Source organism: Pseudophryne corroboree, chromosome 7, assembly GCF_028390025.1.
Source record: "Pseudophryne corroboree isolate aPseCor3 chromosome 7, aPseCor3.hap2, whole genome shotgun sequence".
NCBI classification, from domain to species: Eukaryota; Metazoa; Chordata; class Amphibia; order Anura; family Myobatrachidae; genus Pseudophryne; species Pseudophryne corroboree.
In genome coordinates, this window is record NC_086450.1 from 382,505,026 (window position 1) to 382,524,794 (window position 19,769).

The window sequence follows — 19,769 nt, forward strand, 5'->3', positions numbered from 1 at the left end:
GAAGCCCCCCCCGCCCCCACTCCTAGCACCCGCAAGGAACTCAGCACCGGAGAACGCCGGGCCTGAGAGCCCATCAAGCGTAGATGGCAATGCACTAGAAAATAACGATTCAGCCAATCAAAATAAAACTGTAGAAGGTGGTTACGAATGTAAATATTGCTCATTTCAAACACCAGACTTTAGGATTTAGTGAAGCCTTTTTCCTCAGTTAATAAAGGACATTTACAATTACAATTTCATACGTGCATGGCAATTACTATACTGATCTACTCCTGCAACGCCATAGAAAGAGAAATCATAACGCCATTCGCTTGGGGTGGAGGAATTAGGCCCACCATCCATATTGTGTATTTTCCAAACTAATAAAAGCTAACACAAGATCCAATACAGTTTCCTCAGTGTGGTAAAGATGAATATACGGAGTCTCACTATACCTTGGAAATACATGTGCTTTACTAGCAAGCCCTTTATCTGCCTGAGGCATCACAATACAGGCAGCACAATATAAAGGGACTCACCTTTCGTTTATCTACTGGACCCATTTTCAATATTAAATTGTTTTCTACAAACTGGTGCCTGTAACAAAAGAGTAAGGCTTACATATTAGACACAAAGCTTTATTTCTTAGCAAAATATTGTATAAACATGGCAGCTGGAAATATTGAAGATGTGTATTTTAAGAAAGTCATTAAGCATATATCATCGTAAATGAGCATAAGACGTATTAGAGGTTGTGCTTAACACATCTGAAGAGGCGAATAGATGAAGGCGTTATGTAACAATTTTCTGACAAATTTGATTTCTTTTAATAGATGAAGGTGTTATGACGGGTATGGGACTCAGGGTCGACAGTGTCTAGGTCAACACCTATTGGTCGACAGTGGCTAGGTAGACACTAGAAATAGGTCGACATAGCCATATTGTCAACTTGAAAAAGGGCAACATGAGTTTTTCATGTTTTTTTGGTGACGTTTTCTCCGTACAGTGACCGGGAACCCCAATTAGCGCACAGTGTCCCCTTGCATGCAGTGCTCCCAATTGTAGTCCACGTGAATCGTAAAGTATGAAAAAGTTCAACAAAAAAGTTTTTTTTTTTAAAGAACTCGTCGACCTTTTTGCATGTCGACCTATTTCTAGTGTCGACCTATTCACTGTCGACCAGCGGGTGTCGACCTAGAGTCCGGATACCGTTATGACCTAGTCCAGGGGTTCCCAAACTTTTTTGAATCACGGCACCCTACAGTATCAGAATTTTTTTTCACGACATCCCTAGGCCAAATGTTTCTTATTGAGAAACATAGAAAAATTGGGATTTTTGTTTACTTACCATAAAATCTCTTTCTCTGAGTCCATCTGGGGGACGCTGCGCCGTTACTTGTGGGTTAGAGGTGTGTGGTAGCGGAGTTTGGCACAGAACTATCAAAAGCTGACTCCTCCCCCCTCTAACCCCTCCCATCTCCTTCCTGCTCAGCCCTGTTCAGTTAACGTTTAGCCAAGCCAAAGGAGATAGACCAGAATAAAAAATTAACCAATTAAACCAGACAAACTATGGGAGGGATCGCAGCGTCCCCCAGATGGACTCAGAGAAAGAGATTTTACGGTAAGTAAACAAAAATCCCAATTTCTCTGTCCTCCATCTGGGGGACGCTGCGCCGTTACTTGTGGGACTTCCCAAAGCAAGCTAATGAGAGGAGGGAGACGTTGACGGCATAGCAGTCTGTAAAATACGACGCCCAACAGAGGCAGTCTCCAAACCAACCGTATGAAACCGGTAAAACTTTGTGAACGTATGGACTGACGACCAGGTCGCCGCCCTGCATAGTTGCTCAACAGATGCACCACCGCGAACAGCCCAAGACGCTCCAACTGCTCTAGTCGAATGAGCCCTAATTGAGTCAGGGACCGAAACGTTTGAGGACACGTAAGCCTGTCTGATGGCCGAAGTTACCCAACGGGCCACAGTGTTCTTAGAGGCAGGCCAACCTCGTTTGGGAGCATCAATCAATACCAACAAGGAATCCGTACGACGGAAAGACTCCGTGCGAGACAAATAAATACGTAAGGCCCGAACAACATCCAAGAGAGCCAAATGGGAATCTTCCCCCTGAGAAGATGACGGATTAAAAGCTGGAAGAACGGTGTCCTGATTTAAATGGAATGCTGAAACAACCTTTGGAAGAAATGAAGGCTTTGTCCGCAGAACCACCCGATTTTCATGAAACACTAACAAGGGCGGCCTGCAAGAAAGAGCCGCCAACTCAGGCACTCGTCTAGCTGAGGCAATAGCCAAAAGAAAAACAACTTTTTGTATTAGATAACGTAGTTCCACAGATTCTAGAGGTTCAAATGGAGAATTTTGAAGGGCCTTAAGTACCAAGTTTAAATCCCAGGGAGGAATCGGAGGAACAAAAGGTGGTTGAATTCGAAGTACTCCCTGCAGGAATGTTTGAACCTCTGGGATGACTGCTAATTTCTTTTGAAAAAGAACCGACAAGGCCGAAACCTGACCCTTCAGGGAAGAAAGTTTTAAACCCTTGTCAAGACCCTCCTGGAGAAAGGAGAGCAGGCGAGGAAGTCTAAACAAATGCGGAGTCAAGTTCCTTTTCTCGCACCAAGCAATGTAAATACGCCATACTCTATGGTAAATGCCAGAAGTCACCGGTTTTCTAGCCCGAATCATTGTCTGAACAACCGCACGAGAAAGACCCTTTGCCTTCAAAATGTTGGATTCAAGAACCAAGCCGTCAAAGCCAGCCGATTTAAATCTGGGTGGCGACAAGGTCCTTGAAGAAGAAGATCTGGTCGCAGAGGGAGGCGAAAGGGATCTCCGACGACCATGCTGCTTAGAAGAGTGTACCACTGTCGGCGCGGCCAATCCGGAGCCACCAGAATTACTGCAAGGCCTTCTCGCCGAATGCGTTGGAGTAGACGTGGAAGCAATGGAATTGGCGGGAACACGTAACCCAGCTGAAATTGCCACGGAGCTGTTAGTGCATCGATCAGAAATGCTTGAGGATCCTGAGTTCTTGATCCGTAAAGAGGAAGTTTTTTGTTGAGGCGTGACGCCATCAGGTCTATGTCTGGCATTCCCCAGCGATCCACTAGAGAAAGAAACACTTCCTGGTGAAGTTCCCATTCTCCCGGATGAATCGTGTGACGACTCAAAAAATCTGCCTCCCAGTTTTCGACTCCCGGAATGTGAATTGCTGAAATCACGGGAATCCAATGCTCCGCCCACGTGAGAATCTGAGCAACCTCTCTCATTGCGGACCAGCTGCGAGTTCCTCCCTGTTTGTTGATGTAAGCCACTGCCGTGGCATTGTCGGATTGCACCCGAACTGGATGGCCTTGCACCATGGTCTGAATCCGAATGAGAGCATACCGGATCGCTCTCAATTCCAGAATGTTGATCTGTAGTTTTGAGTCTTGAGTGCTCCAGCGCCCCTGTAAATGATGAGTCTGGAACACTGCTCCCCAACCGCTGAGGCTTGCGTCCGTGGTTACCATCATCCAAGACCAGACCGTGAACGGCGCATCCTTCCTCAGATTGTGACTGTGAAGCCACCAGTAGAGCGACTGACGAGTCCTTATCGACAAGCGTATCAACTGCAGTTCGAGACGTGAATCCGTCCGAGTCCAACAGTGGAGAATGTGAGCTTGAAGAGGTCGGGCATGAAATCTGGCGTATGGAACTGCCTCGAACGAGGACACCATCTTGCCCAGTACCTACATGCATCTGAGGACTGACACTGCCGGCAATTTTAACAGGGTTCTGATTCTGGCTTGTAAGTCCTGAATCTTGTCTGTAGGAAGAAACACCCTCTGGCTGTTGGTGTCGAATAGAAGACCCAGAAAATAAGATTTTACTTACCGATAAATCTATTTCTCATAGTCCGTAGTGGATGCTGGGGACTCCGTCAGGACCATGGGGATTAGCGGCTCCGCAGGAGACAGGGCACAAAAAGTAAGCTTTTAGGATCACATGGTGTGTACTGGCTCCTCCCCCTATGACCCTCCTCCAAGCCTCAGTTAGGTACTGTGCCCGGACGAGCGTACACAATAAGGAAGGATCTTGAATCCCGGGTAAGACTCATACCAGCCACACCAATCACACCGTACAACCTGTGATTTGAACCCAGTTAACAGTATGATAACAACGAAGGAGCCTCTGAAAAGATGGCCCACAACAATAATAACCCGATTTTTGTAACAATAATTATGTACAAGTAATGCAGACAATCCGCACTTGGGATGGGCGCCCAGCATCCACTACGGACTATGAGAAATAGATTTATCGGTAAGTAAAATCTTATTTTCTCTAACGTCCTAGTGGATGCTGGGGACTCCGTCAGGACCATGGGGATTATACCAAAGCTCCCAAACGGGCGGGAGAGTGCGGATGACTCTGCAGCACCGAATGAGAGAACTCCAGGTCCTCCTCAGCCAGGGTATCAAATTTGTAGAATTTTACAAACGTGTTCCCGCCTGACCACGTAGCTGCTCGGCAAAGTTGTAAAGCCGAGACCCCTCGGGCAGCCGCCCAAGATGAGCCCACCTTCCTTGTGGAATGGGCATTTACAGATTTTGGCTGTGGCAGGCCTGCCACAGAATGTGCAAGTTGAATTGTACTACAAATCCAACGAGCAATAGTCTGCTTAGAAGCAGGAGCACCCAGCTTTTTGGGTGCATACAATATAAACAGCAAGTCAGACTTTCTGACTCCAGCCGTCCTGGAATTATATATATATATATATATATATATATATATATATATATATATATATATATATATATATATATATATATATATATATATATATATTTTCAGGGCCCTGACAACGTCTAGCAACTTGGAGTCCTCCAAGTCCCTAGTAGCCACAGGCACCACAATAGGTTGTTTCAGGTGAAACGCTGACACCACCTTAGGAAGAAACTGGGGACGAGTCCCAGTTCTGCCCCGTCCGAATGGAAAATCAAATATGGGCTTTTGTAAGACAAAGCCGCCAATTCTGACAATCGCCTGGCCGAGGCCAGGGCCAACAGCATGGTCACTTTCCATGTGAGATATTTCAAATCCACAGATTTGAGCGGTTCAAACCAATATGATTTGAGGAATCCCAACACTACTTTGAGATCCCACGGTGCCACTGGAGGCACAAAAGGGGCTGTATATGCAATACTCCCTTGACAAATGTCTGGACTTCAGGAACTGAAGCCAATTCTTTCTGGAAGAAAATCTACAGGGCCGAAACTTGAACCTTAATGGACCCCAATTTGAGGCTCATAGACACTCCTGTTTTCAGGAAGTGCAGAAATCGACCTAGTTGAAATTTCTTCGTGGGGCCTTCCTGGCCTCACCCACGCAACATATTTTCACCACATGTGGTGATAACGTTGTGCGGTCACCTCCTTCCTGGCTTTGACCAGGGTAGGTATGACCTCTTCCGGAATGCCTTTTCCCTTAGAATCCGGCGTTCAACCGCCATGCCGTCAAACGCAGCCGCGGTAAGTCTTGGAACAGACATGGTACTTGCTGAAGCAAGTCCCTTCTTAGCTCCTGAGGCCATTAGTCCTCTATGAGCATCTCTTGAAGTTCCGGGTACCAAGTCCCTCTTGGCCAATCCGGAGCCACGAGTATAGTTCTTACTCCTCTACGTCTTATAATTCTCAATACCTTGGTTATGAGAAGCAGAGGAGGGAACACATACACCGACTGTTACACCCACGGTGTTACCAGGACATCCACAGCTATCGCCTGAAGGTCTCGTGACCTGGCGCAATACCTGTCCCGTTTTTTGTTCGGGCGGGACGCCATCATGTCCACCTTTGGTCTTTCCCAACGGTTCACAATCATGCGGAAAACTTCCCTATGAAGTTCCCACTCTCCCGGGTGGAGGTCGTGCCTGCTGAGGAAGTCTGCTTCCCAGTCGTCCACTCCCGGAATGAACACTGCTGACAGTGCTATCACATGATTTTCCGCCTAGCGAAAAATCCTTGCAGTTTTGCCACTGCCCTCCTGCTTCTTGTGCCGCCCTTTCTGTTTACGTGGGCGACTGCCGTGATGTTATCCCACTGGATCAATACCGGCTGACCTTGAAGCAGAGGTCTTGCTAAGTTTAGAGCATTATAAATTTGCTCTTAGCTCCAGTATATTTATGTGGAGAGAATTCTCCAGACTTGATCACACTCCCTGGAAATTTTTTCCCTGTGTGACTGTTCCCCAGCCTCTCAGGCTGGCCTCCGTGGTCACCAGCATCCAATCCTGAATGCCGAATCTACGGCCCTCTAGAAGATGAGCACTCTGTAATCACCACAGGAGAGACACCCTTGTCCTTGGATATAGGGTTATCCGCTGATGCATCTGAAGATGCGATCCGGACCATTTGTCCAGCAGATCCCACTGAAGAGTTCTTGCGTGAAATCTGCCGAATGGAATCGCTTCGTAATAAGCCACCATTTTTACCAGGACTCTTGTGCAATGATGCACTGACACTTTTCCTGGTTTTAGGAGGATCCCGATTAGCTCGGATAACTCCCTGGCTTTCTCCTCTGGGAGAAACACCTTTTTCTGGACTGTGTCCAGAATCATCCCTAGGACCAGCAGACGTGTCGTCGGAACAACTGCGGTTTTGGAATATTTAGAATCCACCCGTGTTGTCGTAGAACTACTTGAGATAGTGCTACTCCGACCTCCAACTGTTCTCTGGACCTTGTTCTTATCAGGAGGTCGTCCATTTTCTTTGAAGACGAATCCTCATTTCGGTCATTACCTTGGTAAGGACCCGGGGTGCCTTGGACAATCCAACGGCATCGTCTGAAACTGATAGTGACAGTTCTGTACCACGAACCTGAGATACCCTTGGTGAGAAAGGCAAATTTTGGGACATGGAGGTAAGCATCCCTGATGTCCCGGGACACCATATAGTCCCCTTCTTCCCGGTTCGCTATCACTGCTCTGAGTGACTCCATCTGGATTTGAACCTTTGTAAGTGTTCAAATATTTCAGATTTAGAATAGGTCTCACCTAGCCTTCTGGCTTCAGTACCACAATATAGTGTGGAATAATACCCCTTTCCCTGTTGTAGGAGGGGTAATTTTATTATCACCTGCTGGGAATACAGCTTGTGAATTGTTTTCAATACTGCCTCCCTGTCGGAGGGAGACATTGGTACAGCAGACTACAGGAACCTGCGAGGGGGAAACGTCTCGACATTCCAATCTGTACCCCTTGGATACTACTTGTAGGATCCAGGGGTCCTGTACGGTCCTAGCGTCATGCTGAGAACTTGGTAGAAGCGGTGGAGGGCTTCTGTTCCTGGGAATGGGCTGCCTGCTGCAGTCTTCTTCCCTTTCCTCTATCCCTGGGCAGATATGACTCTTATAGGGACGAAAGGACTGAGGCTGAAAAGACGGTGTCTTTTTCTGCAGAGATGTGACTTAGGGTAAAAAACGGTGGATTTTCCAGCAGTTGCCGTGGCCACCAGGTCCCATGGACCGACCCCAAATAACTCCTCCCCTTTATACGGCAATACATCTTTGTGCCGTTTGGAATCTGCATCACCTGACCACTGTCGTGTCCATAAACATCTTCTTGCAGATATGGACATCGCATTTACTCTTGATGCCAGAGTGCAAATATCCCTCTGCGCATCTCGCATATATAGAAATGCATCCTTTAAATGCTCTATAGTCAATAAAATACTGTCCCTGTCAAGGGTATCAATATTTTTAGTCAGGGAATCCGACCAAGCCACCTCAGCTCTGCACATCCAGGCTGAGGCGATCGCTGGTCGCAGTATAACACCAGCATGTGTGTGTATACTTTTTAGGATATTTTCCAGCCTCCTATCAGCTGGCTCCTTAAGTACGGCCCTATCTGTAGATGGTACCGCCACTTGTTCTGATAAGCATGTGAGTGCCTTATCCACCCTAAGGGGTGTTTCCCAACGCGCCCTAACTTCTGGCGGGAAAGGGTATACCGCCAATAATTTTCTATCGGGGGAAACCCACGCATCATCACACACTTCATTTAATTTATCTGATTCAGGAAAAACTACAGGTAGTTTTTTCACATCCCACATAATACCCTTTTTTGTGGTACTTGTAGTATCAGAAATATGTAACACCTCCTTCATTGCCCTTAACGTGTGGCCCTAAAGGAAAATACGTTTGTTTCTTCACCGTCGACACTGAAATCAGTGTCCGTGTCTGGGTCTGTGTCGACCGACTGAGGTAAATGGGCGTTTTACAGCCCCTGACGGTGTTTGAGACGCCTGGACAGGTACTAATTTGATCGCCGGCCGTCTCATGTCGTCAACCGGCTTGCAGCGTGTTGACATTATTCCATAAATAAGCCATCCATTCCGGTGTCGACTCCCTAGAGAGTGACATCACCATTACAGGCAATTTGCTCCGCCTCCTCACCAACATTTTCCTCATACATGTCGACACACACGTACCGACATACAGCACACACATAGGGAATGCTCTGATAGAGGACAGGACCCACTAGCCCTTTGGGGAGACAGAGGGAGAGTTTGCCAGCACACACCAAAACGCTATAATTATACAGGGACAACCTTTATATAAGTGTTCCTCCCTTATAGCATTTAATATATATTCATATCGCCAAATCAGTGCCCCCCCTCTCTGTTTTAACCCTGTTTCTGTAGTGCAGTGCAGGGGAGAGCATGGGAGCCTTCCCACCAGCATTTCTGTGAGGGAAAATGGCGCTGTGTGCTGAGAATAGGCCCCGCCCCCTTTTCGGCGGGCTTCTTCTCCGGAGTTTGTGATATCTGGCAGGGGTTAAATACATCCATATAGCCTCAAGGGCTATATGTGATGTATTTTTCGCCATACAGGTATTATACATTGCTGCCCAGGGCGCCCCCCCCCGCGCCCTGCACCCTCCGTGACCGATGTGTGAAGTGTGCTGACAACAATGGCGCACAGCTGCAGTGCTGTGCGCTACCCGATGAAGACTGAAAGTCTTCTGCCGCCTGGTTCCGGACCTCTTCAATCTTCAGCATCTGCAAGGGGGGTCGGCGGCGCGGCTCCGGGACGAACCCCAGGGCGAGACCTGTGTTCCGACTCCCTCTGGAGCTAATGGTGTCCAGTAGCCTAAGAAGCCAATCCATCCTGCACGCAGGTGAGTTCACTTCTCTCCCGTAAGTCCCTCGTAGCAGTGAGCCTGTTGCCAGCAGGACTCACTGAAAATAAAGAACCTAAAAACTTTTTCTAAGCAGCTCTTTATGAGAGCCACCTAGATTGCACCCTGCTCGGACGGGCACAAAAACCTAACTGAGGCTTGGAGGAGGGTCATAGGGGGAGGAGCCAGTACACACCATGTGATCCTAAAAGCTTACTTTTTGTGCCCTGTCTCCTGCGGAGCCGCTATTCCCCATGGTCCTGACGGAGTCCCCAGCATCCACTAGGACGTTAGAGAAAAACCATTTTCTGTGACGGGAGTAAAGACGACTTTGGAAAATTGATTATCCACCCGAACGACTGTAGAGTCTCTGTCGTTAGACGCAGGTTCTGAGTGAGAATCTCCGGTGACGGTGCCTTGATCAACAGGTCGTCCAAGTATGGGGTGATGTTGACCCCTTTGCAACGGAGAACTGCGACGACATGACCCAGGACCTTCGTAAAAACCCGGGGAGCCGTAGAGAGACCAAAGGGAAGGGCCCGAAACTGAAAATGCCACGGCCCTACTGCAAATCTCAGAAGGGATTGATGTCCTATCCAAATTGGAACATGTAGGTATGCGTCCTTTATGTCTATTGAAGCCAAATATTCCCCTGGCTCCATGGCTGCGATAATGGAGCGAATGGATTCCATCCTGAATTTTTGGGATGAGAGGTACGGATTGAGAGCTTTTAGATTTAGAATGGGTCGAAACGAACCGTCCGGCTTGTCCACGAGAAAAAGACCCGAGTAAAAGCCCCGACCTCTCTGAGGAGCTGGGACCGGAAGGATTACTCCATTTTGTAATAATGTTGCTGTTGCCTGAAGGAGAGCTTGACGTCTGGAGGGGTCGTCTGGGAGAGGTGTGACAAATAGTCGGGTTGGGACTGTCTCTTCGAAGTCCAACATATATCCTCTGGAAATGACCCCCATTACCCACCGATCTGGTTTCGATAGGAGCCACACTTCCCTGAAGTGAAGTAAACGAGCCCCAACCTGTATTGATCCCTCCAGAGGGCCCGAAGCGTCATGCCTCAGGCTTGTCGGCAGGCTTACTGGCCGGTCTGCGAGTAGCCTGAGCTCCTCTACCTCTGAATGATCCCCTCCGTGGAAATCTGGAGAAGGGCCGAAAGGACTGGAAGTTACCTCTGCCCTGCGTACGAAAGGACCGAAATCTTGTAGGTTTTGGTTTGTTAGGAGCAGACGGAAGGAAAGGGCTCTTTCCTCCCGTAGTATCTGAAATGATCTTCTTTAACTCTGATCCAAAGAGAAACTCGCCTTCAAAAGGAACTGCCGTCAAGGTCTGCTTTGAGTCCGAATCAGCATTCCAAACCCTAAGCCAAAGAGACCGTCTTGCGGATACTGTTAAGGCAGAAACACGGGACTGTAGCGCCACCGAATCCAATAAGGCCTCACCCACGTAAGTAAGGGCCTCAGAAATCTGTTCTGCTAATTGAATGGCCTCCGTCGGATCGTCTGACTGCATCCCAGATACAACCTGTGCAAGCCACTCATCTACGGCTTTAAGCACCCAGGCACTCGCCAGAACTGGACGGAGAGAGACACCTAATAAGGAAAACATAGATTTTAGTAATGCTTCTATCTTCCTATCGGTAGAGTCTTTTAAAGTCACAGACTGTACTGACGGAATAACCGTAGCTTTTGCTAAATGCGAAATAGGAGCGTCTACCTTTGGGGCAGTCTCCCAAAATTTTGTATCCTCCTCTGTAAAAGGATATAGAAATTTTAACTTTTTAGGAGCCTGGAAACGAGAATCCAGTTTTAGCCAGGGTTCTTTTAAAATATCCGCAAAGTGCGAGTAAGAAGGGAAGGCAGTAACCTGTCTCTTCTGTCGTTTGAAGAAAGGGGAAGAAGTCTCGGCTACTGCCTCATCCTGAATATTAAGGGTCTGACGAATGGCTTCGATTAGTAGCCTAACACCTGAACTAGTAGATAATTCCTCATCTTCCCAAGCCGAATTTTCGTCCCATTCAGGATCTACCTCCCCTTCTTCCAATGGAGATGTCAGAGTATCCAACTCCTCTCCCGGAAACGTAATAGCGGGCAACGGCTGCGTTCGCTTAGAAGCCGCCGAACTACTGGCAGAATTTACAAATTTATTTACAGACTGAGTCAAATCAGTGAGACACTTTCCCATATTCTGGGCCCACAGCGGTTCCACCTGAGTCTGGGCCAAAGCTGCTTCCGACCTTGACTGACGCAAATCTGAAATTGCATCCACCATGGCCTTGACCCAAGGGGGCATTGACTGATCTGTGGATCTGCCCTGCTGATCTGCCGCTGGTGCACCAGAGCATGATGTACAGAGGGTCCCTGCGTCAGCACTCCCCTTAGCCAGCTTTGTGCCACATTGTGAACATGAGAAATAAACCACTGAGGTTGTTTTTCCCTTTGCAGGTTTCTCTGGCTTACTGGTCATCCTGTACTCTGGTGTACTATGTCTTGTCCCCCAAGTTTGTGTGATCCCCCCCCCTCTTATACTTGCGGTTTTTGTGTAAGTGTGATCCCCCTCCGTAGCACAGCGTCCCCCCGTCTGCAGGCAGAGAAGATGGCGCCGTGAACAGCAGCGCGCGCGCGGGCAGAGCTGGGCGGGAAGACGGCTCTGCCCGCCTGACGTAACTTCTCTCTCTCTCCGGCAAAACCGGAAGTTCGGCTCCCGTGCGCCGCTACACAGAGCGGTTGTCATGGCAGCACAGCAACGGTCCTAGGGAGTGAATAACACCCTCCCGGACCTAAACACAGTCCGCCCCCACCGCATTCCATCCCAGTTCAGCCATCCGGCTGTCTGTGGATGGTCGGTCGCGCGCTCCGGGGGGGGGGGGGGGGGGGGGAGAGAGAAACGCCGCATGCTGTATAGATAAGGATAAAATCCCCATAGGAAATAGGGACAGCCCAATACTGTCAGTGACAGATTGTGGCTGTCCAGTACCTGATTCTGCTTTCTTCTCTGAGGGCCCCAGTGACCAAGGTATAGTGGCCTCCATGCAGCAGTCTGGAATGGGATACTAACCCCTTCCACTGTTATACCTGTCACCTGTAAACAGGGACTAGGTACTTGTCAAAAGAAATAAAAATAAACAGAAAATCTAAAGAGAAATAAAAACTGTGTCTGTACCCCACAGGCACAAAACTAAAACTGAACAGGGCTGAGCAGGAAGGAGATGGGAGGGGTTAGAGGGGGGAGGAGTCAGCTTTTGATAGTTCTGTGCCAAACTCCACTACCACACACCTCTAACCCACAAGTAACGGCGCAGCGTCCCCCAGATGGAGGACAGAGAAAAAATATTAAATCAAGTAAATTGTGTTTATATCCTTAGGATTTATATGACTGGCAGCCACCAGCACTGGTTTTGTCTATTACACGGACCATAATTAAATAGAATTGGACCTGCACCACCAACCCGAGGCACCCCTGCAAGTGTCCCAAGGTACCCCCCAGGGTGCCACGGCATAGTTTGGCAACCAATGACCGAGATATTATAGTAACAATGTTATTTTAAACGTTGGTAGTCTTGTTACGGATATATTTTGTGGATAAAAGTGCTATGCCGAATTCTTAAGTTCTAATGATTTATCTTTAACTCTAAGGGGCAAATTCAATTACATGCCAGAAGGATTCACCTGGCGTATCAGTCCGATACTGCCACACTTTATGGTGGAGGGGATCTCGCTCAAAAGTGTTCGCTGTCCCATAGGCAGCAAATACTTTTAGGTGAACCCGGCATTCGGCCAGACATGCGAAGGGGGTGGAGTGGGGCTGCCGTTGTCGGCAGTGAAACGTTGTGGCAATGGCTGATTCACCCCCTTCGCATCTAATTGAATTCCCCCTAAACCTCTTGTTTTCTTCTAAATGTAACATGACACCTTTATCCACTCGCCTCTGCACAGTGAAGGTAATTCAGGTGCTATCACTGCTGCTTCATTGCTTCCCAGACCTCTTCCCTCCACCTATATGGCGGTGACACGCCTCTGTTTTCACAAACGGAGACAGTCGCTTCCCACTCCCTCAATCAATAACAGTTTGAAGTCAGGTTGCTTGCAACTGCGCAGGACCCATTTCCTACCTCTATATGGCAGCAACATACCTCAATCAATAACAGTTTAATGCCAGGTTGCTTGCAACATTGAGGGACCAGAAGAATGGAAAAAGGTTATTACAACCAAAACGCGTTATTTGGACTTCATGCTCCTTGGATGAACACAGAAGGGGAAAGTATCTGGCTAGTCTGAAGAAGCCTTCTGCGGTGGTGCCAAGCTTTTCAGCCCGGGATCTGCATTGCCTTACAGCTAGCTCACCGCAGCATCTTCTTTGGGTGAGAGACTGATGTATAATTGATGATCCCCATGCACTGTGTCACTTTAATATGGTACTGTGATTCATTGGATTGCACTGTGTCACTTTATCCATGTAATCACTTTATTGTGATACCGTGATGTACTAAACTGCACTGTGTAGTTTATTATTCAATTCCTGTCAGAAACTGCCGTCTTGTCAGAAAGAGGGCTAAAACACACTACACGGTTGTTGCCGGCCGGGAAAAAGCCGGACGGCTTTTTCCCATGCCGGCATTGTAGTTAACAGTGTGAGGGGTAGGGTCCCTTCACACTGCACGGCCCCGGCCCGGCTGCCGGGTTGCAGCCGGGTCTCACCACTGGAAGGTCCGGCGGCCGGGCGGCCGCCGGGCCGTCCTTGGAGCCAGTAAACCATGTGTGTGAAGGGGAGCTTTCACACACAACGGTTTTTTCTGAAGCCGTGTCTGATGCTGCGCATGCGCACAGCATCACACACGGCTCAAAGCCGTCCTGTGTGAGCGACTCTGCCGGTTTCTCCCGGATGGCAAAAAGCCGGACAAAGTTTGTCCGGCTTTTTGCCATCCGGGAAAAACCGGAGTGTGTGTTACAGCCCAGACGGCAGTTTCCGACTGTTTTAGGTCGGAAGGGGTTCTGACCTATTCAATGCCGACTGTTTTTTTTTACAACAAGTCAGGAAATCCAGACTTGTTGGAAAACACGTGGATTGTCGGGAACGCAGTCAAACTCGACAGGTTTAGCCCCCCGTTTCCGACAATGTCAATCCGACTTTAAAAGAATTTGGATTGACATTGTCGGGAACGGGCCGAACCTGTCGAGTTTGGCAGAGTATTGAATACTCACATGTCAGATCCTTTCCGTCGGAAAGGATCTGACATGAATTGAATATAACATGCCTTTTGTGTAAAAATAAAAAGTTTTTTTTATTTACGCAGCTACTCTGATATGAGACACCCAGGAGATACCAGCGCCAACATGTATACCTACTGTGTATTTTTTTTGAACGTGAGGTGGAATTGAGCGCTCTTTCCTTTTTTGGTATATATGAGGCAGCTCTGTATTTTCCTTACTGCGCGGTAACAGGTGTATACATTTTTTTTGTTATGTTCATAATAAACACAGGGACACGTGACAGTACGTTACAATATGCTCAACTGAAAATTGTGTTTTTGTTTTTTTTAGCTTTATAAATATATTCTCCTTAAATTACAATTGAAGTGGTGCGCCTTTTGGCGCTGTAGGAAGGAGCCGCTAGTATTTTGTTTTTATAATCCGCATCCATGTTTACATTGTATAATCTGGCATGAAAATAACAGACTGTTACTTTCCCACTTTCTAAATCTTAAAATGATAAAAGGCAAGACCTGCCATTCTCTACTCGTTGTAATCTATGATCTCCTTCCCACTAACCATCCTCCATTCTTACAGCACCACAATGAATTTTCCTACTGTACATACTACAATGTGTAGTTTGCTTACCATTGGTTTCCACCGGCTTGTTTCTCTAGCAGTAGCCGCTTTTCATTCTCTGAGAATAGTAGATCAAGCTCAAATGAATTATTATCGAGGTCGTGGATGTACTGTTCTATGTTACTGTCGCATCGCTGAGGCTGAACAGGCTCTGGTACTGGCAATGTTTGGGAAGATGCCGACGAGGCTACTTGCATACCCCCAAACTGACTCAAGAGGTCATCATACTGGAAACAAGAGGAGAACACAAATCAGAAGGGTCAGGTAAATACATTTGATTTTCACAATGATGCCACATGGTAACATATGACCTCTCGTAACTAACTGCACTAGCCCAACAATGTCAAGTTATAGAGGCGAATAACAAGAGGCATACGGAGTTGTTCCAAGTCTTCAGTCTGACCAAACCCTACACGTGGATGATAAAACTGTAGCATATTCTTTAACAAGTCTGGTGGACAAACTGATATTTTATATGGGAATCAAGGGCTGGCGTATCCGGGTTCCACTGTTTAAACAACTGTATTAACCATCACTTTACATGGATGCTGATCTCTGCTGCCTGGGTACATTTGGCCATCAGAAAACCAATACTATTAGCCATTACATAATGGGAAAGAGTATAAAGCAACACAAACTTAACTATGTGCAATGGCAATTAGCACCCCATGTCAATAATGGGGGATTACAGAAGTATAACTCATGTGCATGACCCCTATGCTTATCTTTTTTTAGGACATACAAAAGTAAGAGGTCTAGACCATCCCCACAAATGTGGAATAAGCAGTAACATAACTATCATCTACATTTTGTCACACATCATGGTAGTACATAAGTTACAAACTATGTAGGGACCAATGCCAAAAAAATAAGGGGAACACTTAAACAACACAATGTAACTCCAAGTCAATCACACTTCTGTGAAATCAAACTGTCCACTTAGGAAGCAACACTGATTGACAATTAATTCCACATGCTGTTGTGCAAATGGAATAGACAATAGAATGGACTAGAGTGCTATGGACTGGCCCGCCCGTTCCCCAGACCTGAATCCAATTGAGCACATCTGGGACATCATGTCTCGCTCCATCCACCACAGACTGTCCAGGAGTTGGCGGATGCTTTAGTCCAGGTCTGGGAGGAGATCCCTCAGGAGACCATCTGCCACCTCATCAGGAGCATGCCCAGGCTTTGTAGGGAGGTCATACAGGCACGTGGAGGCCACACACACTACTGAGCCTCCTTTTGACTTGTTTTAAGGACATTACATCAAAGTTGGATCAGCCTGTAGTGTGTTTTTCCACTTTAATTTTGAGTGTGACTCCAAATCCAGACCTCCATGGGTTAATAAATTTGATTTCCATTGATAATTTTTGTGTGATTTTGTCGTCAGCACATTCAACTACGTAAAGAACAAAGTATTTAATAAGAATATTTCATTCATCCAGATCTAGGATGTGTTATTTTAGTGTTCCCTTTATTTTTTTGAGCAGTGTGTGTATAGAGATATATATATATATATATATATATATAGAGATAGAGAGAGAGAGAGAGAGAGATAGAGAGAGAGAAAATATATATATATATATATATATATATATATATATGTATTTATATATAATAAGATTTTACTCACCGGTAAATCTATTTCTCGTAGTCCGTAGTGGATGTTGGGAACTCCGTAAGGACCATGGGGAATAGCGGCTCCGCAGGAGACTGGGCACAACTAAAGAAAGCTTTAGGACTACCTGGTGTGCACTGGCTCCTCCCTCTATGACCCTCCTCCAGACCTCAGTTAGGATACTGTGCCCGGAAGAGCTGACACAATAAGGAAAGGATTTTGAATCCCGGGTAAGACTCATACCAGCCACACCAATCACACCGTATAACTCGTGATGCTATACCCAGTTAACAGTATGAAATATAACTGAGCCTCTCAACAGATGGCTCAACAATAACCCTTTAGTTAAACAATAACTATATACAAGTATTGCAGACAATCCGCACTTGGGACGGGCGCCCAGCATCCACTACGGACTACGAGAAATAGATTTACCGGTGAGTAAAATCTTATTTTCTCTGACGTCCTAGTGGATGCTGGGAACTCCGTAAGGACCATGGGGATTATACCAAAGCTCCCAAACGGGCGGGAGAGTGCGGATGACTCTGCAGCACCGAATGAGCGAACTCTAGGTCCTCCTCAGCCAGGGTATCAAACTTGTAGAATTTAGCAAATGTGTTTGACCCCGACCAAGTAGCTGCTCGGCAAAGTTGTAAAGCCGAGACCCCTCGGGCAGCCGCCCAAGAAGAGCCCACCTTCCTCGTGGAATGGGCTTTTACAGATGTAGGATGCGGCAGTCCAGCCGCAGAATGTGCAAGTTGAATCGTGCTACAGATCCAGCGAGCAATAGTCTGCTTTGAAGCAGGCGCACCCAACTTGTTGGGCGCATGCAGGATAAATAGCGAGTCAGTCTTTCTGACTCCAGCTGTCCTGGAAACATAGATTTTTAGGGCCCGGACTACGTCCAGCAACTTGGGAGTCCTCCAAGTCACGAGTAGCCGCAGGCACCACAATAGGCTGGTTCAAATGAAACGCTGAAACCACCTTTGGGAGAAATTGGGGACGAGTCCTCAATTCCGCCCTATCCATATGGAAAATCAGATAAGGGCTTTTACAAGACAAAGCCGCCAATTCTGACACACGCCTGGCCAAAGCCAAGGCCAACAGCATGACCACTTTCCACGTGAGATATTTTAGTTCCACGGTTTTAAGTGGTTCAAACCAATGCGACTTTAGGAAATCCAACACCACGTTGAGATCCCAAGGTGCCACTGGGGGCACAAAAGGGGGCTGAATATGCAGCACTCCCTTAACAAATGTCTGAACTTCAGGTAGTGAAGCCAGTTCTTTTTGGAAGAAAATCGATAGAGCCGAAATCTGGACCTTAATGGAACCCAATTTTAGGCCCATAGTCACCCCTGACTGTAGGAAGTGCAGAAATCGACCTAGCTGAATTCCTCCATTGGGGCCTTCCTGGCCTCACACCACGCAACATATTTCCGCCATATGCGGTGATGATGGTTTGCGGTCACTTCTTTTCCTAGCTTTAATTAGCGTAGGGATAACTTCCTCCGGAATGCCCTTTTCCTTCAGGATCCGGTGTTCAACCGCCATGCCGTCAAACGCAGCCGCGGTAAGTCTTGGAACAGACAGGGCCCCTGCTGCAGCAGGTCCTGTCTGAGCGGCAGAGGCCATGGGTCCTCTGAGATAATTTCTTGAAGTTCTGGGTACCAAGATCTTCTTGGCCAATCCGGAACCACGAGTATAGTTCTTACTCCTCTCCTTCTTATTATTCTCAGTACCTTGGGTATGAGAGGCAGAGGAAGGAACACATACACCGACTGGTACACCCACGGTGTTACCAGAGCGTCCACAGCTATCGCCTGAGGGTCCCTTGACCTGGCGCAATAACATTTTAGCTTTTTGTTGAGGCGGGACGCCATCATGTCCACCTGTGGCCCTTCCCAATGGTGTACAATCATTTGGAAGACTTCTGGATGAAGTCCCCACTCTCCCGGGTGGAGGTCGTGTTTGCTGAGAAAGTCTGCTTCCCAGTTGTCCACTCCGGGAATGAACACTGCTGACAGTGCTAACACATGATTTTCCGCCCATCGGAGAATCCTTGTGCCATTGCCATCCTGCTTCTTGTGCCGCCCTGTTGGTTTACATGGGCGACCGCCGTGATGTTGTCTGACTAGATCAGCACCGGCTGGTTTTGAAGCAGGGGTCTTGCCTGACTTAGGGCATTGCAAATGGCCCTTAGTTCCAGAATATTTATGTGTAGGGAAGTCTCCTGACTTGACCATTGTCCTTGGAAGTTTCTTCCCTGTGTGACTGCCCCCCAACCTCGAAGGCTGGCATCCAAGGTCACCAGGACCCAGTCCTGTATGCCGAATCTGCGGCCCTCTGGAAGATGAGCACTCTGCAGCCATCACAACAGCGACACCCTGGCCCTTGGAGACAGGGTTATCAGCCGATGCATCTGAAGATGCGATCCGGACCACCTGTCCAACAGATCCCACTGAAAGATCCTTGCATGGAACCCTCCGAATGGAATTGCTTCGTAAGAAGCCACCATCTTTCCCAGGACTCGCGTGCAATGGTGCACCAACACCTGTTTTGGTTTTAGGAGGTCTCTGACTAGAGATGACAACTCCTTGGCCTTCTCCTCCGGGAGAAACACTTTTTTCTGTTCTGTGTCGAGAACCATCCCCAGGAACAGTAGACGCGTTGTAGGAACCAGCTGCGACTTCGGAATGTTCAGGATCCAGCCGTGCTGTTGTAGCACTGCCCCAGCTAGTGCTACTCCGATCAACAACTGTTCCCTGGACCTCGCCTTTATAAGGAGATCGTCCAAGTACGGGATAATTATAACTCCCTTCCTTCGAAGGAGTATCATCATCTCTGCCATTACCTTGGTAAATACCCTTGGTGCCGTGGACAGACCAAACGGCAACGTCTGGAATTGGTAATGACAGTCCTGTACCACAAATCTGAGGTACTCCTGGTGAGGGGGTTAAATGGGGACATGCAGGCAAGCATCCTTGATGTCCAGTGATACCATGTAATCCCCTTCGTCCAGGCTTGCAATAACCGCCCTGAGCGATTCCATTTTGAACTTGAACCTTCGTATATAAGTGTTCAAGGATTTAAAATTTAAAATAGGTCTCACCGAACCGTCCGGTTTCGGTACCACAAACATTGTGGAATAGTAACCCCG

At 47.6% G+C, this 19,769-nt stretch overlaps 1 protein-coding gene across 1 annotated transcript in view; it reads right to left on the reverse strand.

The window, feature by feature from the left end:
• PDPK1 (3-phosphoinositide dependent protein kinase 1) overlaps window positions 1–19,769 on the reverse strand; it is a 215,568-nt gene that overhangs the window by 11,448 nt on the left and 184,351 nt on the right. Inside the window, exons 11-12 of the mRNA XM_063934575.1 lie at window positions 14,998–15,215; window positions 519–576 (exon numbers count right to left, since the gene is read on the reverse strand). Of these exons, the coding sequence (XP_063790645.1) occupies window positions 519–576; window positions 14,998–15,215 (276 nt within the window). The remainder of the gene's footprint in view (window positions 1–518; window positions 577–14,997; window positions 15,216–19,769) is intronic.